Source organism: Triturus cristatus, chromosome 1_1 (genome assembly GCF_964204655.1).
Source record: "Triturus cristatus chromosome 1_1, aTriCri1.1, whole genome shotgun sequence".
Classification (NCBI taxonomy): Eukaryota; Metazoa; Chordata; class Amphibia; order Caudata; family Salamandridae; genus Triturus; species Triturus cristatus.
The window spans coordinates 1,172,947,782-1,172,972,254 of record NC_140579.1 but is presented as its reverse complement, the minus strand read 5'-3'; the positions used below and the strand labels follow the sequence as shown (position 1 = coordinate 1,172,972,254).

The window sequence follows — 24,473 nt, the reverse complement described above, 5'->3', positions numbered from 1 at the left end:
CGCCATTTTGGAAATGACAAAGCAGTCAATAACGTTATGTTTGATGGCAAGTGTGGCTGTAGATTCACATGCTTAGCCTAAGTCCGCCATTTTGTGTTGGACTTGGAAGTGTGCAAGTTTTTTTTCTTCCAAGAAGTCTTTTGAGTCACAAGGTGTAGTGACTCCTCCTCTTGCTTGCAATGTGCATGGTCCTTGACTCCATTGTTAGGTTTTTTTTTTTTTTTTTCCCCCGTTGGGTTTGGACATGTGCTCCTCTACGATACCGTTGTCGGGTTATTCTCTGATACAGTCAGAAAAGTTTTCTATCACGGTTCGAACATTGCTTCCCTCCTTAGACCATCAAATTCGTCTAGTGAACTCAATTCGACCAGGGCCCCTTGGGCCTTGGCCCTTCAGGGTGGAACTTCTCTTTGTTCAGTCCAATGGACTTCTAATTGGTAATGGAATGGACGCCTTTTCGATCTTGCCCTTGTCTCTCCAAGTTTCCATGCAACAACCTAAACCAGGTGTGTAACTTGTGCTCATCTCCCGAACATCAGGAGGCAACCTGTGGAACCTGCAGGTCTTTTCGATCTAAAAAGACACTGAGAGATCGAAGGGCTAGAAGGTTAAAAATATTTCAACGGGGTGTCCACGATGCACCAGACCTCTTTGGTTCGGAAGATCCAGAACTCGAGGTAGAGACACATCCATAGAGGCACATCCATCCGCTGCAAATGAAGGCCACGCCTCTCCAGACAGTTCTGGGGCTGGCATGGAGTTACATGACATCACATCAGGGCAACAACTTGTGAGCACTGTGCACCCCCCCCCCCCCCCCCACATCCTTACCTGACCACAGCCGGTACGGCAAAGCCTCCGGCCCACTGTGTCTTCAACTTTCTTCTTTAAACGTCAGTTTTGGAAGATGCTACCTAGGCGACGCACTGACAGGACCGAAGTTCAACGGCACTGATTCCCTTTATAGATGCTTTTCAACATATTGTTTTGCTATTACTTTGTCGAGTACACCGCACATTCGTTCTCGAACCGACTTTGTGTAACATTTCCACATACAATCATCATTCCTGATTAACTTTTGTGGTATTTCAGTGCACACAAGTAAACAACAAGAGAGGAAGGGAACAACACGACTACTCCCCTCAAGGGAAAGGATACGAAACAACAAAGTCAGTGTGATGTAAACAAGGCACTTTGCATCAAAAGGGCATGGGTCTACAAGCTCAGAACAAACATGTATGTTGTTGAGAGGAACGCAGACCTACAAAGATAATACAGGTTATGTATAAAGCCCTCACTCACCAACCTGGTTGGTGACCTGCTTAATCATCGGGCTCCACTGGGTATGGCCGAATGCCATCCCAGTGTGCTGCAACGCCAGGTTACTGCGGAGCGGGGTTCATGTGAGGTGACAGTGAATTAAAAAATTTCCAATTGAGTCAAAAAAGTAAATTTAATAGTTTCGCTAATTGGAACTATTAAAAAGGAGTGAAGGTCAAAAAATAGAAGACCTGTTTCACTCCATGGCGGTCAACATGTTTCTGCCTAAATGAATGTTCAACAGGCTTTCGTCAGGACCAGAGTGGGGGTGCAAAGTCCCGGTGGTATGAACGCGCTAAGGTTCACCCTACCGTGGGCTACTGTGTGAAAAATATATTTACAGTGAAAAAATCCGCCAAGTAATATCGTGGTGGAGAGAAACGAGTTTATTTAAGAGGCATATCCATTTGAAGCCTCAGGGATCCCGGGGTGGGGGGGGGGGGTGGGAGCAATATGGCACACCGCCCTCGCTGCTCGGCACCCGTTCGGAACCTGGAGCGCCTCTTGCCACCGGGACAAGGTGCTACTGCATACCAAGCACGTTTGATTGTAAAATGCATCCAAACTTGTTATGCTAAAGCTGAACGAACTCTACCTATCCCTCCAAAGGCTTACTCTACTTGCAAAAAGAGAGCATCCATGACCTTTTTAGGCAATATGCCTATTGCTGACATGTAAGACAGCTACTTGGACTACACCGCACACATTTACAAAACATTACTATGTAGATGTCATGGGCCGTCGGCAAACAAATGTGGGCCAAGCGGTTCTACGTACACTATTTCAAACAAAGTCAAACCCACACAAGTTATTCACCTTTTTGGGAGGAATCTGCTTTACAGTCTATGCTAACCATATGTATCTACAGCCACACATGCCATCAAACGGAAAATGTTACTTACCCAGTAAGCATCTTTTTGTGGCATATAGTGCCGTAGATTCACATGGCCTCCCCGGGCACCTGTATGGTTTGCGCTTGTATACATTAAACATTATGCTATTTCTGCATGGTCATCTCACTAGGATATATCATCCTTCGCACTCCATCCTCACCCACCAAGCGGAAAACAATCTAATAATGGAGTCTAGAACTATGTACATTCAAAGCAAGAAGAGGAATCACTACACCTCGTGACTTAAAAGACTTATTCAAAGAAAGACAACTTGCACACTTCCGAGCCCAACACTAGATGGTGGACTTATGCTAAGCATGTGAATCTACAGCACTACATGCCACAAACAGATGCTTACTGGGTAAGAAATATTTTTCTTTTCCTGTTTGGGCAATTTCCCAACAGAGTAGGAACATGGGTTAAAAAGTTTGCTTCCTCCCACACCTAGCTGCCTCTGCAGATCCCAACCAACTGGTCCCATTGTCAATACCCCATAGCCACCAGAATTTCATACTGTGCTGCATTTCGGGATGACACACACTAAATTCCAAGCCACACCAACATCCAGGCAACCAGCTCGCTACCACTGGTTCAGCCAGAGTTATTTACACTCTAGTCTTTATTGGCATGTCTACTATGGACCCCAGTCTGTGTAAACTGTATTTTGTGTCTCAAGTTAAGTTGGTAGCCTTTAATGTCATTATTGGAGGACACAGGCTTTTCTGTTCTATGTACTGATGTTTGCAAAGCACAGTGGTAACTGCATGGTTTGGTTTATTAGTGGCTGAAGTGTATGGAGGAGCTAGATTTCTGCAAAGCCCCTTCTTTCATTGTGATGTTCTAGTTGGCGTACTATCAACTGATCAGTTTATTTGCAAGTCTCCCATCTGCTGTCTAAAATAATGTATAGTGCTGACGTTAACATTACTAGTTCTGCTATTTGTGTTTCAGACACCGATCCTACTCACACCCAGCCCTCTCCTGTCTAGTATTCACTTCTGGAGCACACTTAGTCCTGTGGCACCACTGAGTCCAGCCCGGTTGCATGGTGCAAACACCCTATTCCAGGTAAGTCCTTACTTATCTTTGAGTGTTCACACAAAATCTGGTTCTATATTACAAGTGTGACAGCATTTGCTCATCTGTGAGCGCCTACATGAGGTATCACTTGGAATGCTTTTACAGTTCATAGTGATCCGGTTTTCAGATATACACTTTAATAAATAACAAACCGATTTTCAGTGTCTAAAGCCCAGCCGGTGACACTATTGGAGCAGAGGCTGCTTGGCAATAGTATTCTAATACCATAGCACCATGGAAGCATGTGCTGCATGTTATTAAATGGATGTATATTATTTTGTACAGCATTAGGAAAAACGTGTGTCCAGTCTAAGCGGAGAACTATGTGAAATGAGATTAACAAGTTGTCTTCGATGTAAAGAAAAAAGCCATGTTTTAAAAACTTGCAGAGTATGTGCCTGCGTTTACATTGTACTTTTGTAAGTAGCTCCTACATGAAATCCAAACAAGAGCAAAGTATCGACCTGGATTTCAGCTGAAGTACTGCCTACAATGTTAGTCCAAATATTAAAATCTCAAAAAAAGACTTCAGTTCAAAGAGCCCAGGCAAACGCTGCAGTAAGAATGTTTGTTTTCTTAAGGTGTCAGTAGCTGTATGAGTTATGTTACTTTATAGAACTGGTCCAGTGCAGAGATAAAACAAGCATTAAAATGCAATAGGTCTCGCCTTTCATTAAGTTAAAGAAAAAAAAACGTTCTGCCTCACTCACAATCACTAATAATAATCATTCTAAGTAATTTATGTTTATTGCTTAATTATTCAAAACTGTTGCACTGCAGTACACAGTAAATGCATTAAAAGCATATATGACAGACATGTGGTGCAATCGCCATAGGCCTTTAAAAGACGGAACCCTGGAAAGGGACTCACTACCTACCCTGTAGATTAAGGTTGAACTTCCCCTAGCCTGTTAATACTAGTAGTCCCGACCAGTGGTTAGTGCATAAAAATGGAGATGTGCCAATAGAGTGTGACCAGTTTTCTAGGTGAACTCCTCCTGCACCAAGGCATTACGGTGTTCACTTAAGCAGATTTTTTAAACAGTGAACCCGTGAAAGTGCGGGTGCGGCAGATAAAGTGCAGTGTGTCTAGGATGAAATAAGAACTGTATCAAGACTGTTATTAAAAGCTGCATGTGCAAATGTCTAGGCATCTAAAGACTTTAGCCGATTGATGGACCTGCGCAACAGTTGAAGTGCAATGAGCTTAAAGCTTAAACTAGAATAATAACTGCGTCAGAGCAAAGGCTAGAAGTGCTTAAGATGTTATTGCTAAAAAGGTCTGTGTGCAAGGGTCTAAACTCCTTTAGAGGGGAGGTCTTTGAAAGTGTTCCAAGTAATGTACATTGAGGGAAGGCAAAGGATGAAAACGCTGTCCGCAATGCCAGGTCAATAGGTCACTGGAGGCATTATCTTAACAGGTGTGGAAACAGCGAGGTAGTCCTATAAAGTCTTTGCCCAGCGTACACCCTGCGTACATTCATAAACCGGTGTAGGAGTCTGGGCTGAAACCAGAACTGTTAATTTTCCAATCACACCCCTTCCCTTCAACTGCTGGAGCCATGACCTCAAACCGTTTTTAGAAACGATGGAGATTTCAGTTAAGACTGTCTGATGGTTGAAAGCAGGCCAACACTACCTCCCTGCAGGACCTTATGCCCCAGACATTCCAACTTCTTTGTAGCAGCTCCTGGCGGTCCTCCATAAGGGTGGGGCACAAGCACAGTATATGGATAATATCTACCTGGCCCTGGTTGCGTAGCCGACAGTTTGCCTGATCCTCACATCTATTCCATGCGGTATAATAAATTGGGGTTGGGATTGGCCCCTTCCTGAGTTTCTTGAACTGTACCTTGGTCCAATCATTATAAAGTTTGCTTAGATAACGCTGTGTTTTCAGATGCATATTGGTGTGCAGCATCATCCAGCTGTGTTTGCTTTGAGGCAGGCAGGCCTTGTCCTCTAGTAGTGAGAGCTGTTGTGTGCTTGCTTTTCCCAGCTTTTGAACTTCTGATTGCTAATGGATAGGGCCCAGGCGTTCGTTAGTCCAAGCGTGCTTAAGGCCTGAGACAGGTAGGACCTTGCCAAGGAGCTTTGCATTGTTTCGAATTAAGACCAAAGGTGATGGCCAAATGAAACTTCTTTCGCTGACCTGAGTTTGTAACAACATATTGTGAAGGCCGCCTTCCATGCCATTGTCTGATTATAAATTCCAGACTCCAGCCTTATCTGGGCTGGAGATGAATTGGAGGTAAGCTGAAAAATTGTTCTGTAGATCTTGAGAAGCATTCTATCCAGTATTGTGCTGCCCCGCCTGTTAAGAGCCTCACTTCCGTAAGCTATGGTTGGGAGAACCTTTCGTTTGGACCACCTGGAGGATAGGCGTAAGTGTAGGACCTTTCAGTTTTGTATAAAGAGACCTAAGGGCGAAGGATAAGGCGATGCCCTTCTTCTTGATTTCATTGAACTGGTCACTGTATTTCTGTTATCATTGAAGTGGACTCCAAGGTACTTAAAACGTTAAGTTGACCCTACCTTTTCTTCATCCAGGAACCATGTTGGTTTTTGTAGTCTAGTTCCTTGAACCACCAGGAGCTTAGTTTTTTTGTTGTTGTTGTGTGTCAAGCCATTCCAAGTTGAAAAGGCTGAGGTAGCATCCAGAAGGCGCTGCAGGCTGACCTTGGTTCTACTAATCAGTACTATGTCGTTCACGTACATGGCGGATGGGAATCAACATAGTCTGATCAAATAAGAACAGGTTAAAAATTGTTGGTGCAAGGACACCACCCTGCTTGATAAATTGTGTGGTTTTAATTGGCCTAGATAAGCAAGAACCCCCTCCGATTTTTATTCTGACCCATGTTTCTTGATTCAGTAATTCCAGAGTCCTAAACAGGCCACCCGGGATGTTGAGGAGGGTCAATTTCTGCCAAAGCTTCCCCCTGTCAACCCTATCGAATGCAGACTTGTAGTCGATAAAGCCTAGGTATACTGGTAGGCTGTTGGATTCTGCCTAATCTGAAAATGGGAGAATGTCATAAGGTTCACAGAGGTCCCTGTGTGCTTAATGAACTCCGTTTGGTGGAATGGTATTATTAGTCTCGGACCAAAGCTGCAGCTCTTCTAATAAGACTAGTGGTAGGTATTTGGCGTCATTGTCATTTAGAGCTACCAAACATTAGTTCCCAGGTACCCCTTTGCCTCCCCCTTTGAAAATCAGTGCGCGTATCGAGCTACGCCACAAAGGGGCAATACAGTTTTGCTGCAAGTTAGTCGAGAAGAGCATGTTACTTGTGCTGCACGGAATGTTGGATCTTCCTTATAAATGACTGGTGGTATTCCACTTGGGCCGGGCGCACCCTCTCTGCGGCCCTTTGAAATGCATTTCTGGACAAGAGTATCATTGATAGAGCACCAGGATGTTTCGTGATCACTGCTCCTTCTCTTCCTTTGAATATTCCTTTTCTCCACCTTTAGATTTCTTCTTGCCTCCCTTAGTTTGCATAGAATTGTCTGGTCCATTGGCGACCTTTTAAAGGGTTTTCCACAGCTGGTTAATCCTCCATCTCGGGTGATTTATTTCTCATCGTTGTGGGAGGGTCGAATTTTGCATGTTGGATTTCTTTTTTCTTTTTTGGGGGCTAGGACGGGCTTAGCCTGCTGACTTGTGAATATTTTAGTAAACCTTACCCAACAAGACAGAGTCTGTCTCAAAGTTATGAGTAGATACCAGAAGTTGCTTAGCTTCTGAGACCAGGGTTGAGAGGGTGTCAGTGGTGCACTTTATGCGTTTGAGGTTAATTGTGTGCCCGTTAATCCCTTGGTCTGCTGCTCAGTCATACTCATCCAAGCCAATGTTGAGGATTATCTCTTGAGGTTGATGGTCGCTGTCTATTTTTTCTCCAAAGCCTAAGGAGGTGATGATGTTCAGCAGGGGGAGGCTGACAAAGGTGTAGTCAATTTAAAGAAGCTCCAGATCTAGTTAAATATGACAGGCCAGGCGGTTTGTCCGGAAGTATACAGCCATTTAAAGCTCCATGGCCTAGGTGTTCAAGATTACCTTGTAAGGACCGCCCTCTCTTATCGTGTTAGTGCCACCTGGGGGAAACTTGAGGCGGTGTTGTCCAGTGGCTATCTTGCTCTTCTGTGATCTCATTTGCAGGTAGTGCACTCATTAGTCACATATTGAAGTCGCCTCATATTATAAGGCCCTTGCTGGACTTTTCTGACCTAAGGCCTTTTGTGATGTCAATCAGCTTTTCAGAGACCTCAGTCCTTGAGGTGGCATTTGGGTGGACAAACGTTTGCTGAGGTAATTCTCTTGGTTTGGCTGTTGTAAGTTTTGAGTGGTAGACCTACTATTTGTAGCCCCGCATCGTCGCTGTCTTGATCCCAGGTCTCAGTTGCACTGGCAATGGATACGTAAACGGTGAGACCACCCATTCTGCTCCCGTGCTTTCATTGTTTGATTGCAGGAATGAAGTGATTTGTCTACCCCTCCAGATGGTAAGCCTTCTGTGACCAAGTCTCTTGAGGTAAGACAATTTGAAAAGAGCAGAGGTGTTGAAGGGTTTCCAGTTTGCCTATCCGATGATGTTCCAGGAGCACATCTTGAGCGCCCGATCTGAGTGATCGCTTGAGGTGATATTTTGTAAGCATAGCAGTCCGGTCGAATTTAAAGCTCTTGACAACGAGCCCGAATTGTCTGCCTCTTCGAAACCAGAAGCGGTCTTATCATGGCGGTCTGGGTTGAGTCTGTGTGGAGATTTTGATGGTTTCCTCGTTTATGTAGGTCCAGGTGAGCAGGGGGTCGGTGTGGGTGGTGACCGTGAGGTCGGAGGTCTCGGTGGCTGTCGGGTATGTCTTGGTGTTGAAGCTGCCGTGGATGTCTACGATCTTGCTATGGAAGAAGGTGGCAAGGGAGTCGCACAGGTCTTGCGAAGGTGGGATGTCGTTGGTGGTGGAGCTGGGGTTGGAGAGTTCCTTAACGATGTTGAAGAGCTGTTGTGTGCGTTGTTGTCTAGGCGGTCTTTGAAGGGAGGCCCTTTTGGCGGATCTGATGAGGGGATGGTGTCTGCGGATGGCGTTCTTGTGGGCTGCGTAGCTGTCCGGTGTCTGATCACGGAGCCATTTTTGCTCTAGTTTTCAGCAGGTTTGCTTGGAGGCCTGGAGGTCCGCGGAGAACCAGCTGGCTTTCTTGTTGGTGTGTCTGTTGGAGGGTTTCTTGATCAGGGCGAGGGTGTTGGCACAGTCGTTGATCCACTGTCGATGGGTGGGCTTCGGGTGAGGGTGGTGTATAGCTGGTCTTTGGTGACTTTGCTCCAGCAGCGGCGGGGGATCTGTTGGGTGCGGTGGTGCGAGGTGGGTTTCCGGAAGGTGAAGTGGATGCAGCGATGGTCAGTCCAGTGGAGTTCGGTGGTGTGGCTGAAGGAGACGTGGGGGCTCGCGGAGAAGATGGGGTCAAGCGTGTGGCCAGCAGATTGGGTGGGAGTTGTGAAGAGCTGTCTGAGTCCGAGGTTGTCAATCAGGGTGGTGGAGTTGGTGTCGTTGTTGTTCTCGAGGTGGAAGTTCAGGTCACCGAGGAGGATGTAGTCTGTGGATACAAGGGCGTGCGTACTGACGAAGTCAGCGATGAAATCGCTGAACTGTGGCCGTGGTCAGGGGGGTCTGTAGACGAGGGTTCCTCTGAGGGTGGTGTTGGGATCGATGCGGACCTGGAAGTGCAGGTGTTCGGCGGTGCTGAGGGTGTCGTCGGTGCTGGTTGAGACTATGAGGGAGTTACTGTGGACGATGGCGATTCCTCCTCCTGTTCCGTTGGTGTGATCCCTGCGGGTGATCTTGTAGCCGTCCGGGATGGCTATGGCGATGTCAGGTGCCGAGGAGGGGTTCATCCAGGTCTCCGTCAGGAAGGCGACGTCTGGGGAGGTGGAGTAGAGTAGGTCCCAGAGTTCGATGGCGTGTTTACGAGCGGAGCAGGTGTTGAGTAGAATGCATCTTAGGTGGTTGCGACCTTCCTCGGTGGGTGGATTGGCAGGTCGGATGCTGGTGAAACTGCAGCTCCTGCAGGAGAAGGGTCCTTGGGTGCGCTTCGGGGCGGCAAGGAAGCAGGTGTGAGATCGTCCGGTGTTGAGTGCGAGGAGGGTGCTGGCATCGTAGTGTAGACGGGCGTTGTGTCGTTCGTGGGGGGCCAGGGGTTCTGGTGCTGGACACTGTCCAGGAGCGGACGGGCGCAGACTGGCTTGCCTTAGGCGCGCCCGTCATATAAGGAGAGGTGGGAGGTAGGAGCAGCTGGGAGGCAGGAGCAGGCGATACAGAAGGCAAAGGGGACAGTAAAAACAGTGCAAAACAGAAATAAGGCTAAACAAGTACAAAAAACAATTTACAGGAGGCACAAATTCAATAATCTTAGGACTTTCTGGCAAATCAGTGGATCTTCAGGTTACTTTGGTCGTTTCGTTAACCTGGCCAGGCCCTGGAGCAATTAATTCAGTGGAGGTGATGTCTTGCGATATGACTTCAACATCTAGTTTGAAGCTATTTAGTCAATTTAGAATGTCAAACGGACACCTCGACATGTATTCTGGATTGAACAGCGTGCAGACAGTTGTAGCTGGGACTTGAGAATTGTCTTGGAAGCCAGCACGTGGCTCAGTAGATTGATTGCCACGGTCCAGGTGGGCGGGTATTGCAGGATCTCTTGTGGCTGCGAAAGGTAGAACATTCAGATTATGGAATTCTCCCGCAAGTCCAATAAACGTGACTGCTGCCTCACTATTATTGCTGTGTGCGTTGTTGGGAAAGACAAAAAGGACCCCTATCATGGGTATTGGAGTCTGAGGTCAACCTGCCCAGGTTCGATGTCAGAAGGAGGGTTGCATGGAGCTCCAGTATGCCTGTCGTGGTGATCGGGTGGCGCCATGTGAGGCACTTGCTTGAGGGATTTCCTGTGTTATTGTTCATTTGGTGCACAGTTGCCCCATTCTTATTGCTGTGCGAGTTCTTCAGAGGCAGTAGGGCCCCAAGCAGGTGCGTTTGAGCCTGGAGTTGGCCGGCCTCACTTAGCTAATAAAGGGAGGTTTATGTGAGGATCCAATTTCTCTGTCGTGGCTGGCTGTGTGACATCTTGTGGGGCACTTGCTTGGGAAGTTTCTGTAATGTTTGTCTTTTGAGACATAGAAGTGAGCTCCACGGTTGGGCTTGTGTCCATGGGTGCCTCTTCCAGGAAGCTGGAAGGATTTTGTTCTTTGACCAGGGCTGGTCTTTTTCTAGTGTAGAAGATTGAGCAGGCCACCGTGTTATGATTCTGAATTAGATTTTTGTTGCGGCCCTTCCCTTCCTTTTTGTGATCTCCTACGTTTAGGCACTCCTTCTGCTGTTAGATGTTTCATACCACAATCACGTGGTCCAGCTAAAAAGGCGGTTACATCCCCAGGGTTGGTGCCTTTGACTAAGGCACTCAGGTGGTTGCCTTCAATGGTGCTGTGTCTGGAATTCTCTTGCTGCGGTTTTCCAGCCTCAGCTGTCGTAGTCACATTTGAGCTGTCTCCTTGAGCAGCCTGATTTCCATAATCAACTATTCTACTTCTTGTGACTAACCTCTGTTCTTTTAGGGTTTCACTATGACCACATCCTTCAATTTGCCCACTAGCTTTGACATCATCTCTGGAAGTCTAGATAACTGGGAATCACTTGCATCTCTGGCTGGCCCTCTGTGCGCCCGCTTGAGCCCTTTTTATCAGGTTATTTGGGATTGCAATCTTTTTGTCGATTTGTTGGCTTGGAAAGTCATTGCCCTCTCTGAGCTCTGCAAGGTTCCAAGTGCTTTAGCCCAGAGCAACTCTTGAGGCTCCTCTTTGCCATTTGTAATGCGGCTGGAGTTTATCGGAGCTTCGTTGCCATACAAGGCCAGCCTGTTCTCCCATTCTTTTGAGTGGAGATAAGATAGATCTTTCGCAATGGTTTGCGAATCTTACTCAGTGTAAGCAGATTGGTTTGATCCATTTCCCTGTTATTTTTTTCCATCCTTACGGGCCTAGGCATCAGATGGCGGTGATGCTCCCTTGGGTTGCCTAGGTGTCGTTGGACTAGTGCCACCAGGTCCTGTCGTGTAGGCCAAGAGAGCCTCAGGCCCAGGGGCAACCCACTTTTTCTCCTCTTCCTCTATTTGAGTGATTAGACCGGCCTGGTCTTCCCCACGCGGTAACGAGTTGAACGAAGGCTGTATTGAGTCACCCACCGCCTTAGGTTTTGAGCCAGTCTCCCTGGCTGTTTTCTCTCGCCCCTCTTGTTCCATTTGATTGGAGGGGCTAAAGAGAGTACTTGTGCCGAGGTAAACCAGCTGCTCCTTGTCCCTACCCAGGGCAACAATGGCTCCCTCATTGAGGTAGGGGTCCTTAGTGGCTTCAGGACTCTTAGAAGCCACACAGCTTCCTAGGCTCTCTTCCAGCTGAGGGAAGGACAGAACGATCACAATGGAGAGCTACATTTGGAGGTGATTTTTGGCTGGAATCGGCTTGTGCCCGCCCCTCCTGAAATACTTGTTGCAGTCACATGCGCTGTTTAATCAGACTGGTGGGCTCTTATTGGTGTTGTTGGAGTTAGTGGAAGTATCTGGTCTGGCGGAGCTGAGTGTACAGAATAATCTGACCTCTTCCTTTGCCTCTTTTGGGTCACCACTGCCCCCGTGATTTACCGGATTGCATGGCTTAGGCAGCGTCAAGATAGCTCAGCTCCTGGCTGTAGTCGTCTTGCCCCAGTCCACAATAGAACCCAGTGCCACTGCAAGTGCACTCTTATGTTAACAAATAGAGGGTGTAGGAAAGTAGGATCTGCTTCTTACGGTTACCCCCACTTTTTGCTGGTTTCACTGTTTTTCAACTTAGTCTGGCTGGGACCCTGCTATTCAGGGCCCCAGCCTAGCTGCTGCCTCTCTAAATGGATTCCATGTACTTTAGGTACACTCCAGATTGGATTCTGGGGTACCCTTATGTAGGAGAGTAGGGTCTGCTATCCTATGGTCACCCCAAATTTTTGCTTTTTGCTTCACTGGTTTTTGACATATTGGGGCTGTGGGCCTGCCAATCAGACCCCCAGCCTGCTGATCTCTCTACTACATTAAAACGATGCACCCTAGGTGCATAACCAATTGGAAGTGGATCACCCTGTCAGCCCCTGTACCAGTGTACACTAGGTACCCAGGGCATTGGTGTACCCAAGGCCTGCCAGGGGCTGAAGCATGTATTATGCCACCCCAGGCTTGGCCTAACAATCTGACACAACTGGCTGATCACTCAGCTGGGGTAAGTTGGTGTAATCACCTCTTACTTAGGTGTAGTATACCTATACCTAACCTTAAATGGGACACCTGGTAACCTATAAGTCACTCCTATGGCAGGCCTTAACAATCCTGAAGGCAGAGTGCTTGGTTCCATGTGAGATGGTGCTCTGGCATGAGCTAAGCCTGTCTGCAGTGGTCGGAACAACTTCCTTCTACCGTTTCCAGATATCGCCATACCATATACTCTTAAGTGCATTATGAACCTCGCGGTTAAATGCTATCTTTGGTTTGGCTTTATCAAAACATGTCGAGTAAGGTGTCATACGAATTGGAATACTAACCCCTCGCCAATTCTGGCGACGGGGTTAGCATTCCACCCTTCTAGAGGGACACGACATGTACAGTACCTGAAACCCGGGTAAAATCAGACATAGCCTCAGCTCCACAAAATGGATGCTGCCACCACAGACACAAGTCTGCCCTCCTGCTGCTGGGAGTCCTTCCAGCTTGGGAGGTGTGGACAAAGGGTTTCCTGCCAGGGGAGGTGCGTGCACCACCCCAGACAGGATTTTGTGTATTGGTCAGGTAGGGCTGAATAGAAACCAGACATGCCTGTGGCTCACAAGGAGCCTCGGTGCATATGCCAGTTCAAACCGGTCCTGGGGCACACCAGTCCCGGGCCTGGGGCGAGCTGGACAAAGGATTGGGGGTGTAACCACCCCCCTTCCTGGTCCCACCCATAGGGAGGGACCTAGCAGGTAGTCCGGCCCCTAGAATCCGCTTAAAGGTAGGAGCTGTGTCCTAAGACTTCAGACATCCTGGAATCAACTTGAAACTAAGAAGAAGACGGGAACTTCGACATTCTGCTGCACAGAAGACTGAAGGAAATCTCCCCTGTGGTCAGGGAGTGACCACCTTGCTAACGCAAGCACCATCCAGCAAATCAACGTCCGCTTTGCCGCCGCCTCCCGCCGGAGCCCGAGCCCAGAGACTGACAAGACCTGGACCTCCAGACCTCTCACCGCCCGATCCACAGTCCCTGAAAAGAGGAGACCCGTGGAGGCACCGAGACACGTGGAGCCAGCCATCTTGGAACGACCACGACAAGCTGACAAGTGCAACAACCGAGGCTCCCTCCAAGTTGTGCTTTGGGATCTGAGAAGCCCAACCCTCGAGCAGCATCTGCACCAAAGGTGAGCCCTCCAGCATCGCCACGATCTGCGTGGGGCCCTTCTGCATTTTGCCACTCATCGCGCCTAACCGGTTGCTGGCCCGTTGGCTAGTAGCCATCTTGGTGACGAACTTCACAAAATACACCGCTGGTCTGGTTGCTCCAGACTGGCCCTTGCTCCCCTCCAAAGGAGCAGTCCTTCTGACCTTGCTGGTCAGAACCATCAGCTTATTTCATCTCCTACAACAATTGCTTTTGCCAAGGCTTGTTTGCTTCGATCAAGTCGCCGACAGCGAGAGCCTGCGTGGGACAGCTCGTGAACCGACTCCTGGACGTCGTCGACCTCCAGGGACCACGTGGCTGCAGAGACAAGCTACACCTTTCTTCCTGTTTGCACCCGACATTGCCTGGTACCCACCTGGTGCCACGCTGGTCACTGGCTAGTGACTGTGAACACTGTCCCCTCTGCTTACAGGTCTTCAACATCTCCGATCCACTCTTGGATCCACTGCATCTCTCCCGGACCGACCGCCTGCAGCATCTTTGTCTTCAAGCTCCACGGAACAGATAGAAGAAACCCGACGCACTTCGAGGCCTATGCACCCGCTTCCTGTGGGTGAGGTAAAGCTGGCACACCTGTGCCTAAGTGTAGTATTACATCTCTAGTGCCTGTGTTCCAAATCTTGAGTTCCTAGTCCATCCGGAAGATCCTTTTTGCAGTAACTTTGTACTTTTTACGCACCCATTGAAACCTATGGGAGCACGCGTGTGACTATTTGCTCTGCACACGCCACCCGTGGACCTCCTGGTCACTAACTGAAGTTAGCTCCTTGTAGGCCCAGCGATTCTAGAGGCCCTAGGCCTTTTCCCTTTTCTGTTCGTGGTACTTATACCACTATTTTAGTATATGGTTTGAGCGGCCACCAGGGCCTATCCATATAAAGTGCAACTTCTGTGTATTCTACTGTAATCTTGTTTGACGATTTGTGCTCCTGTGCTCATAAAGAGACTAGGGGTTACTTTGAGAAATAAATACATATATATTTTGAATATATATCTGTGTGGTGTCCTTTCATTGGTATAAAAGGGGGTTGCATTTGGTAAAACAGCTGGCTTAACACGCTTCACGAGTTTAGCCTCAAAGACTGCTTAGCCTACGCTACCACTAGGGCAGCTAGTCCGAAAAGGTTGACTTACAACCACACCATAAGGGTTGCTTGGCATGGTACAAGGTGATCACTTTAACTAGTGAGCATCATATACCAGGCCAACTTCTCACACCTTATAAGTCCCTAGTATATGGTATACTATGTACCCAGGGCATAGGTACCCCAGAGGCCTACCAGGGACTGCAGCATGTATTATGTCCCCCCTGGGAAGCCATTTAAAATGACCCAACAGGTCTGCTAACAGCAGCCTGTGTAAGGCGGTGTATGCACCCCTTACTTAGATCTAGATTCCCTATATCTATCCATATCACTAGACATATAAACCTATCAGTCACCCCTATGGCAGGCCTTATCAATCCTGAAGGCAGGGTGCTGGGATTTATGAGGGGTGCCCATGCATGAGCAGAGCCCCTCTGCATCCTTCGGAACCTTTATTCCGGGGTTGTTTGTGATGCAGCCAAACCATATACTCTTAAGTGCATTATAACCTCGCGGTAAATGCTAACTTTGGAATGGCTGCATGGAAACATGTCGTGTTTGGTGTCAAACACCTTGGAATCATACCTCCACACCAGTAACTGATGTGGTAGGTATGATTCCACCCTACTAGAGGGAGAAACATGACAGCACCGGTACACCTGGTACCAGCTTCACAGACCCTGGCATCACAAAATGGATGCTGCCAGCCACAGACACAAGTCTGCCCTCCTGCTGCTGGACAAAATTCTGGCAGGGGACGGCTGGACAATAGGTTTCCTGTCACAGGGAGGTGTGACCACCTCCCAGACAGATTTTAGTGTATTGGGGATGGGTGGGTGCACTCAGAGTGCTTTGATGTCTGCACTGGGGGCACATTTGGTGTCCCTGTGCATAGTCCCGCTCAAACCGGTTGCAGGGGCTATCAGCCCCTGCTCTGGTGCGAAACTGGACAAAGGACATGGGTGTAGCCACCCCTCTGTCCTGACCCTCCCATAGGTGGGTCCCCAGAGTTTGTCCCACCCCTTCCTTGGGTATAAAGTAGGAACCCCTGGCTACAGGACTTTAGATTTACCTGGACAAGACTCTGCTATAGAAACCAAGTACTTCAACTATCCACACTACGTTGAATGACCGAAGAATCTCGCTTGGAGTAAAGGAGTTACTCCCCGGCAACGCAGGCACCTGAAACTCATCTGACCGGTTTGCATCTACGCAGCTCCTGAAGGACTCCGAAGACTTTGCAACACAGGAGGTGGGTTATCCAGCTTCCCCGAGGCCGATCCGTTCTCTCAGCAACTCTAAGATCCAAAGGCCTCGTGGGGACCGTGCGACCCGAACCCCTGGACACCGTGCACATTTGCAACACCATATGCTTCTTGGCGATTCCTGAGGCTGTGCTTTGGGCTACTTGTATTCCAGACCCCGAGCAGTGATTCCACCGAAGATTGCTGGCCTACACTCCTCGAGTGACCCGTGGGCTGGTATCTAGGATTCCTCTCGAGGTCCCTTCGCGATCCCTTGTCAGTCTACTTGTGGGTCCCTGAGAAGGGTACTTTGACTTTCAATGGGCTTACCTGGTTGCTCCAGACGTGCCCTGACTCTCCATCACTTGGGGAGTCCACAGGACCTTGCTGGTCCACACCGAAGCCGTTTTACTCTCACCGCGTGGGGAGCCATTGCCAAGGCTTGTTGGTCTCCAGTCCGGACACCGACACCCCAGGACTCGACATCCTTCGTGGGACAGCTTGCCTGCAGACTGTGGTCGTCGTCAACGCTTCCTGGTCTCCGTGGCAATGGAGTCAAGCTTCACCTCATCACACCTGAAACACCAAACATCAGTGGGCATTCGTCTATCGTGCCCCTGGTCACTGGCAAGTGACTCAGACTCTGTCCCCTCTGCTTTCAGGTTCTTCACATCTTCGATTCAGGCTTGGATCACACCGGACACTTTTCCTTTCCACGGCAGCAGCACTTTGCAGCAACTCTCCATTGACGACATCGAAGATTCCCAACACCATTTGACACCTATGCACCCGGCTTCCCTGGGTTAGGTAACACGAGTACTCCGGTGCTCACGTGGGTACTGGCCTTAGAACCTTCTCAGTCTAAAAGGGTTTGCTCCAAGTCCTCTCCTAAGTGTCCTTAAACTCTAAAAATCCAATCGCGACTTTCCCATAGGATTGTACGGAGCTCGCGGCTGTGTTCTCACACTGCACGCGTCCCCCGTGGGTCCCCTGTGTCACTACCTTGGGTGGTTCCTTGGGGTCCCAGCGATTCTACGTGCTCTAGGCACTGTGTCTAATCAAGTTGTGGTTCTTATACCACTTTCTTAATATATGGTTTGGTCTCCCCCTGGGGCCCATTGTATATTGTGCTATTTACTGTTGTTTTAGAACTGTATTATTGTGTGCCTTGCTCTCTAATCTTGTGTGGCTATCCTTTCATTTAGTTATTCAAGAGGTTATAATCTGGTAAACCAAGCTGCTTTACACTCCTTCAAGACTTAGCCTAAAGGCTGCTCTCCATAGCTACCACTAGGATAGCTTTTAATAAAGGTGGTCTTAAACCTATTCATCAATAAGGGTTGTTTGGACTGGTGCAAGGTGCCCACTATAACTAGTGGACAGCATATGCCAGGCCAACTTCTGACATAGGGGATTACATGAGGTGACCGGGTGCAGTGGGAGGTGCAAGCCGCACCAGACTAACTCCGGCTGCTTCCGTGCCTGTCCTCTGCGACACCAACCACTTAGGGTTTCTCACCAGCCTCCACTATATCTGTGAAGCTCCAGTAGCAGGTTACAGGTGGGCTGGTAGTGAAGCGCGAGGGGAGTTTGTCCTTATGCCTAACCACCATTGCCTCCCCCCCCACCCCCCAGTATTTGATGGCAGTGTTTACTTTATGCTGGTTTTCCACATTAAAGGTGCGCCGCCTCACCCCTCCCTTAAGATGTTAACTAGCAGCTTAGGGAGGAAGGCACAAGCACGCACAGTCCCAATGTGGAGAGGTGTAGAGTGCTCCTCAAAATAGCCTGGCTCCCTTGGGCGGGCATTAGGGAGCACCTAGGAGAAACTTGGAGAAGCTTAGGACTTTGTGAAACACATCAGGTCCCTCCCCCAAGTCACTGGAGTCTCACCACAACGCAAGGCTCTGATTCCTCCACATGGAGCTCTTCAGCATACTTCTAAGCACTGCGAGGCACTTAGCCGTAGCAGAGCACAGGGTAGAGGTGTTTTGCTCAGGCTTGAGGCAGTAGATGCCCTGGAGAGTCAGGGAGACACTAGGGGACCTTGGAGGTTACCCCTGCTGTGGTCCACGGTGCCCTGCAAAAGTGCTTCTACTTGCCTGCAGCAGGCCTCGACACCCGGCCCCTGGCGATCACACCAGCCCTGCAGCCAGCAGACCCCACCCCGCAGCCGGGGACAGCGGGATAACACCTTGTCCCACTCAGCCCTCTGGCCTCTATTTACTCTCCTCACCTCGCTGCCCCAGTCGGTGTGTATCGGTACCGGTACTAGGTGTTAGGTGCCAGACAGTAACAAAATTAGGTGCCGGGGCCCGACCCAGTTGCATGCCTGCTCCTGCTCTGTCAGTGAGCGTTGCATCCAGGCCATTCCCACACGCTCGACAATCGGCTCGCCTCACTGCCTCAGGGGTTGCAATCCAGAACCTCCACTAACGATCTGTAGGACTCGCAGGACAGTGAAGCATTGTAGAATATTTCTTTATTCAGTGATGTCTGTTTGGGTTTTGAGACAGATTGTTAACATTTTTCACAAGGTTGCCCTTTTAATATTTACTCTAGGTGGCATGGATCTTGTGGTGAATAAAAGAATCGTTCTCAAAAAGTGTAGGACTTTCTTTCAACTTAATGGGGGCAATCCAGCAAAAACAATTATCAGCAAGAAGTTTTAAAAACCTAGGTTAATAGATTTACATATAAGTGACTGTCTAAAAATTACAACTCTACCTGTTGTGCAAATAAGCGGTCTCAAAGCATTAACTAGGATGATGGTATTCTCGGACGTAAAGCAGGTTTTCATTAAGGCAATGCTGAGTTCCTTGAAGTGCTAAAATAAGGTTATTAGAAAATCAGTCTGTTTGGGGCAGAAGCAGAGTAGCAAGACCAGTGCAGTTACTAGTCAGGATTGTGCAGTGGGCCCTGTCGGACTGGCCTATAGACACGGCCACTGGAATTATGCTGCAGAAGAGGGTCTAATTCTGTGGCAGTGTTGATTAAATTATGCAGCAAGAAAATGAAAATCTTTCGGCATAATGTGGCTCGTTTTGCAATAGTATTACTTCGTTATTTCATAATTTTTAGGTCGAGTATTGAAGACCTCTTGTATATACTTTTTAGGTTGAGTATTCAAGGCCTCTTGTGTATTCTTTAGTATATACTTCTTTGTGGGCTTAGCTGCTTTTCATTTGTTTGTTTCAGTGTCCTTGCTTGCTAGTGGTCAATCCTTCTCTTTGTCCCTTCTTTAGGCCTCGGTTGGAGATAGCAGCGCGCATGCACTGCTCTCGGCATCCGAGAGCTTCTTGGAATCAATCCAGATTCCAAAGCTCTCGGAGGTGGAGTTGATGCCCCGCCCATCTTTTTAATTGGCTAGCGTCAGCTTCCATGTAAAACGCTGCCTTTTGATTGCAAAGTAGGCTTTTTAGTCCTTCCTTGTTGCCGCCTTGTCTCCTTTTGGCCACGCCCACCGGGATTTGATCTTTTACCGGCGGCGTGACACTCTCCTCTTCATTACTCCCTACACACTTTTTTTATTCACATTGGCAATGTCTCCTTGCGAGGCCATGGGTGCGCCCAAGGCATTCTCAGGTTTTGGTCTTGTTTTTTTTTTTTGTCTCTCCCCACCCCGCTCCGAGATCGATTCACGGCACTCCCAGGGTCAAAGACACACGAGGCACTCCCTGCACCACGACGGACGCATGTTTTCCCTTTGTGTCAAATAGCGGATATTAATAACTTCCCCTGTTCTCGTGGTTGGACGCAGCGGCGGGATGCTTTTCCAGCGCTGTGTGTGTATATTGATTGATAATCCACCTAGCACGGGTAGTTTTATTCCGGGCACACACGGGGAGCGGCAACCGGGGCCCTAATACGATTCCGTGTCCCGGGGAGAGCTGTTATGACGGATTATTGGAAACGCAACGTGTAATCCCGTGGTCCGGGTGGGACCGGCTGTAGAATGGACACGGTGCGCCATTAATTCTGAGAAGGCGGCGGACCAAGGGTGCGTGTTCTGGACAGACAAATCTGGGCAGCGTTTTCTTTTCATTAAATGTTCACTGCGCTGAAAAACTGAGGGGAGGCGCACGCTGTCTGTGAGGACGGTGAAAAAACCCACCTCGAAGGATGGGGGATGGAGAAGGGAGGCAACGCTTAGGGTGTGCTTACTTCGTAACCATTGCCCAGACTTCAAAGACACAGCAACAGCAGAAGAATGAATGGACCGAGGGTGCGTGTTCTTGACAGGCACGGAGAGATGAAGTGATTCGCCCACAATCACTGGATGGTGAGCCGACACCGAGGCTCAAACCTGGTTCCGTTTCAGTTTCGCGCGAAGCAATTTCTTCCCTCCTCCCTTCCCTCCCGCATCCCGATGCCTTCTTGCTCGCCCACCCCTCCCCGTTCGTGCCTTCAATTGCTTGTTTATTAGGCTTTTCCCACAAATTACACATTGGTACAGTGATTTATAAATCTGCACCAACTTTGGCTGCATCATTCTTTCAGGAGATAATTGAACCAATTACATTTCTTTGTAAAGTTTTTCTTTTGATATGGTTGTATTCTAATTACATTGTTGCTCCTTTTTCATGTCTAGATCCTCTTTATATCGTCTGTGCTGCATAATTCCCTCTCCAACGTTCTATCCTTCATCCCTGTTGTTAGAAATGGGGGTTTCTAGTTGGCAATGGCTGGCCACTGTCCAAGTAGGGACCCTTCTTCCTAAGTCAGAGTAAGCGGGCTATACCCTTTGATAACCCCTGCTCAACCCTGTGGTAACGTAGCACGAGCAGCTAGGCCTATCTCAGAGGCAGTGTGTGAAGCATTTATGACCATACACAGTAACACAGTGAAGAACACTACAAAGGGACACCACACAAGTAGTTATAAAAAAATAAGTATCTTTATATATAAACTTAACACAAGACGAATAACCGTAAAAAGCCACTGTACTAGAAAATAGGGTTACTCTTAAAATGCTGCAAAAATAGTTCAAAGTGTGCAAAGAGGAGTTCAGTTCAAGGCAGTGGTCTCTGCGACCCTTTTACTCACAAACTACCTGGATTCTGTAGCAAAGCAACCAAAATGTCGCTAAGGAGTTGTAGCGATGATTTTCCTTAAGCGTGACCAGCGATGCGTTGAATCCTTGTCGCAAGGGAGGATGATGCGCTGATCTGTGTGCAGGACAAAGCGACAAACTTCTACACGCTAAGCCGGCGATGCGTTGAAATCCTTGCCGCGAAGGGAGGATGATGCGCCGAGCCTGTTGCATGTGTGATATTGTTGTGATGAAAAGAAATGGCGCCCCGCGAGGGAGCGATGATCCTGATGTGATGAAAATGGCGAACGCTCGGCGTCCGTGCTGCGATGTCATGAAGCGAGGAACTCGATGCGATGTTCTTCGGTTAGCGAGCGCTTGGAGGCCCGCAAACGTGTGATGCGATGATCTCCGGTAGCGAGCACTCAGCTGCATTTTCCTTACGCTCTTCAGCTGCGGCGGCTCGCTAACGGGCGTTGGCGACGATTTTCAGCACTCTCTTCTCCAAAGTAGAACTAGAGGCCCTGGAACTCACAGGAGCCTCACCTGCAGATAGAAATCCTTGCTGGGAGGAAACAGGAGGCTGGTGGTGGAGTCTGATGTGCCTGAGACTCCAGCAGGAGGCTAGCTCTCTTCTAGCCCTTGGGTGATTGCTGTAGCAAGATAAAATAAAAGTTCCTTCAAAGTCCTCTTCTTCCAAGTCCAGTAGTAACCACTGCAGGCCAGTCCAAGAAACAGCGCACAAGGACAGTCCTCTCCTGCAGATTCCTTCAGTTACACGGACAGAGGTTCTTCTTGTTGTCCAGGACCAATACAAATTGTAGGGGTTTCAGCACAGATATTTATACCCCAAAAGTCTTTGTTCTCAGAAGCTACAAGTCACTGAACCCAGCCAGAACCAGTTCTGCCCAGCCCTTGAGCACTTTGCTTACCAGGCTGCATCCTTCCTTTCAGAAAGAGGGGCTCTGCCATCAGACGCACAGAGGGAGGTGGAGCCAGCATTCACCTTGCCAGGCACAGCCCTATTCAGGTCCAGGAGCTACCCCTCCCCATACTCAAATGCAGATTTCTCTATTCAACCCAGGTCTGACTCAGCCTGCCCTGTCCCTCCAAAACCAGACCGCCAATACACATAACAGCAGAGCACACTGGAAGGCTTAGGCAAGAAAATACCTACTTTCTAAAAGTGGTATTTTCAAACACAGAATATAAAAATAAACTTCACTAAAAGATGTATTTTAATATTCTGAGCTCAGGCATACTAAATTTGTTTTTCTACCATGTTTGGTGGGTCAGTTAGGACTATAGAATGTAATAGCTAAACCTCCCATTCTGGCCTATGGAGAACAGGTAGCCTTACAGTAGTGAAAAACGAAATTGGGTGTAATTCACTACCAGGACATGCTACACACATCAGAGCATGTCCTACCTTACACATGCAATGCACCCTACCATAGGGGTGGCTTACATGATGCCAAGGGAAGGTTCAGGGGCTGGGAAGTGGGTGCACTTCACAGCCAAGATGGCAGTTCTGGACTGCACGCAGACTCCGCAGTGGCAGGTCTGAGACACACTTTACAAGCTGCTTCTGTGGGTGGCGCAAACCAGCGCTGCAGGCCCACCAGCAGCATTTGGTTTACCAGCCCTGGGCACACACAGGCCACTCTACTAGGGACTAACAGGCAAACCAAATAAGCCAATCATGGATATACCAATTCACATGTCCTCTTTACACAGGGAGCATTCGCGCTGTGGCACTGAATGGCAGTGGCACAGCGCCCAGAGCATTTATTACCAGCAAAAACAGAGGAGACAACAGCGAAAAATGGAAGGGAGACCCACGCTATTGGTGCCAGGTCTAACACCCGTAAATAAGGCAAACTAAACCCAGGCCCCAGAAATTCATAGTTGTTTCAATTTTTCAACAGCACAGCATTTTACTGCGTGCAGCTCTTATCTTTCTTCAGTTCCTGCACAACATTTTGCTACCATAAAACACCCTACCCAGTGGTGAAACAGAAGTGGCGAAAATACAATTTTGGCGAAATTGTGTATGACAAATGCCTTCATTCAATGAATCAAAAAGAAAACGGCCCGACAATGTGTGGTGTGCTTACAGGGTTGTTTACTCAGATTTTGTAGGGTCGCGCACACGTGAGTGTCGCAACTTAAAATGATGGCTCCACCCTACAGAATATGAAGAAGGACCCCTCCGCCTCCAAATCTCACAGATATTCTTTGGTTTTGGGCAGAATGGTCCTCCACGAAGGGCTGTGGGGTCCCTGAATGGTTGGGGGACAGTGGGGTCCTGCGTTACACTACTGCCACTCACATGGCACAAAGCAACTCAAAGCATTACATCAATTTACTTACTATTGGAGCAACCCTTGGGAATGACCCCTGTTATCTAACACGTACTATAAACCTTTGTAGTCTACCCTCATAAGTAGATCACTGAGACTCCAGTGTTTGCGGTTTACAAAAATATATATATATTTGCATATTTATGGATCCTTGTATAGCAGTAAGCAGTAACATGTTGTTCCCATGCCACTACATGGGCTGGAACAAATAAGTGCCCATTCTTTTGTGTGTTTGATAATTTGTGCAGGGCTTTTACTCCCCCCACCCCCCGCCGTTATGATGGATTGATTGTAGCACAACATTTGCTGATTCTAATTCGCACCTCTGTGTTTTTCACATCTAATGCTTTTTGTCCAAGCATGACTGTTTGTGCATTCTACTGCGTAAAAAGTCACACTTGTCATATATTTTGTTGTTCGTAGGCTAATGTGTGAGTCTTTAAAAAATTTAACATAGTATCTTGTAAGTTTGGAGTGATTAATTTGAAAAAGGAATTCTGTTTTCCCATGCAAGTAATGAATAGTAACTGAAAGTGCACTTTTTTTTATGATGAGCAAATAAAAAGTTGCTCTAAACTTTATTTTACATGCTTTAGGTCCCGAACATATGCTGATGCCAATTAGCACCGTCAATTTTTGTGCAATAGCTAATATGGAGCAATAACCATTCAAAACAGCATCTTCTCACCATTGAGGACACGCAGAACATTTTCTTCCACCTACTTAACTCACCCCAGATCACTTGGTGACAATTAGTCCTGTATTGTAGGTAAATACTTTTTCTTAACAAAATGTATTATAGGGATTTATGGATTAATATGTTATACATTTAGTGTAGGCCTTTCTTGCTGGGTGCTGATGTCCTGTTGCAAATGGAGGTAGACTTAAATGGGAGTGCAAGTGTTTTCTCTGAGGCCTCAGGTGCAGCAGATATGGTCCACTCTA

The 24,473-nt window shown here is 48.1% G+C and overlaps 1 protein-coding gene across 10 annotated transcripts in view; it reads left to right on the top strand.

Annotated features, from left to right (window-relative positions):
* The window catches only part of LOC146871807 (ETS domain-containing protein Elk-4-like), a 321,519-nt gene that overhangs the window by 37,609 nt on the left and 259,437 nt on the right, over positions 1-24,473 (top strand). For all 10 annotated transcript variants that reach the window (XM_085651580.1, XM_085651535.1, XM_085651573.1 and 7 more), the window contains one exon: positions 3,165-3,281. In XM_085651580.1, coding sequence (XP_085507706.1) covers positions 3,165-3,281 — 117 coding nt within the window. The remainder of the gene's footprint in view (positions 1-3,164; positions 3,282-24,473) is intronic.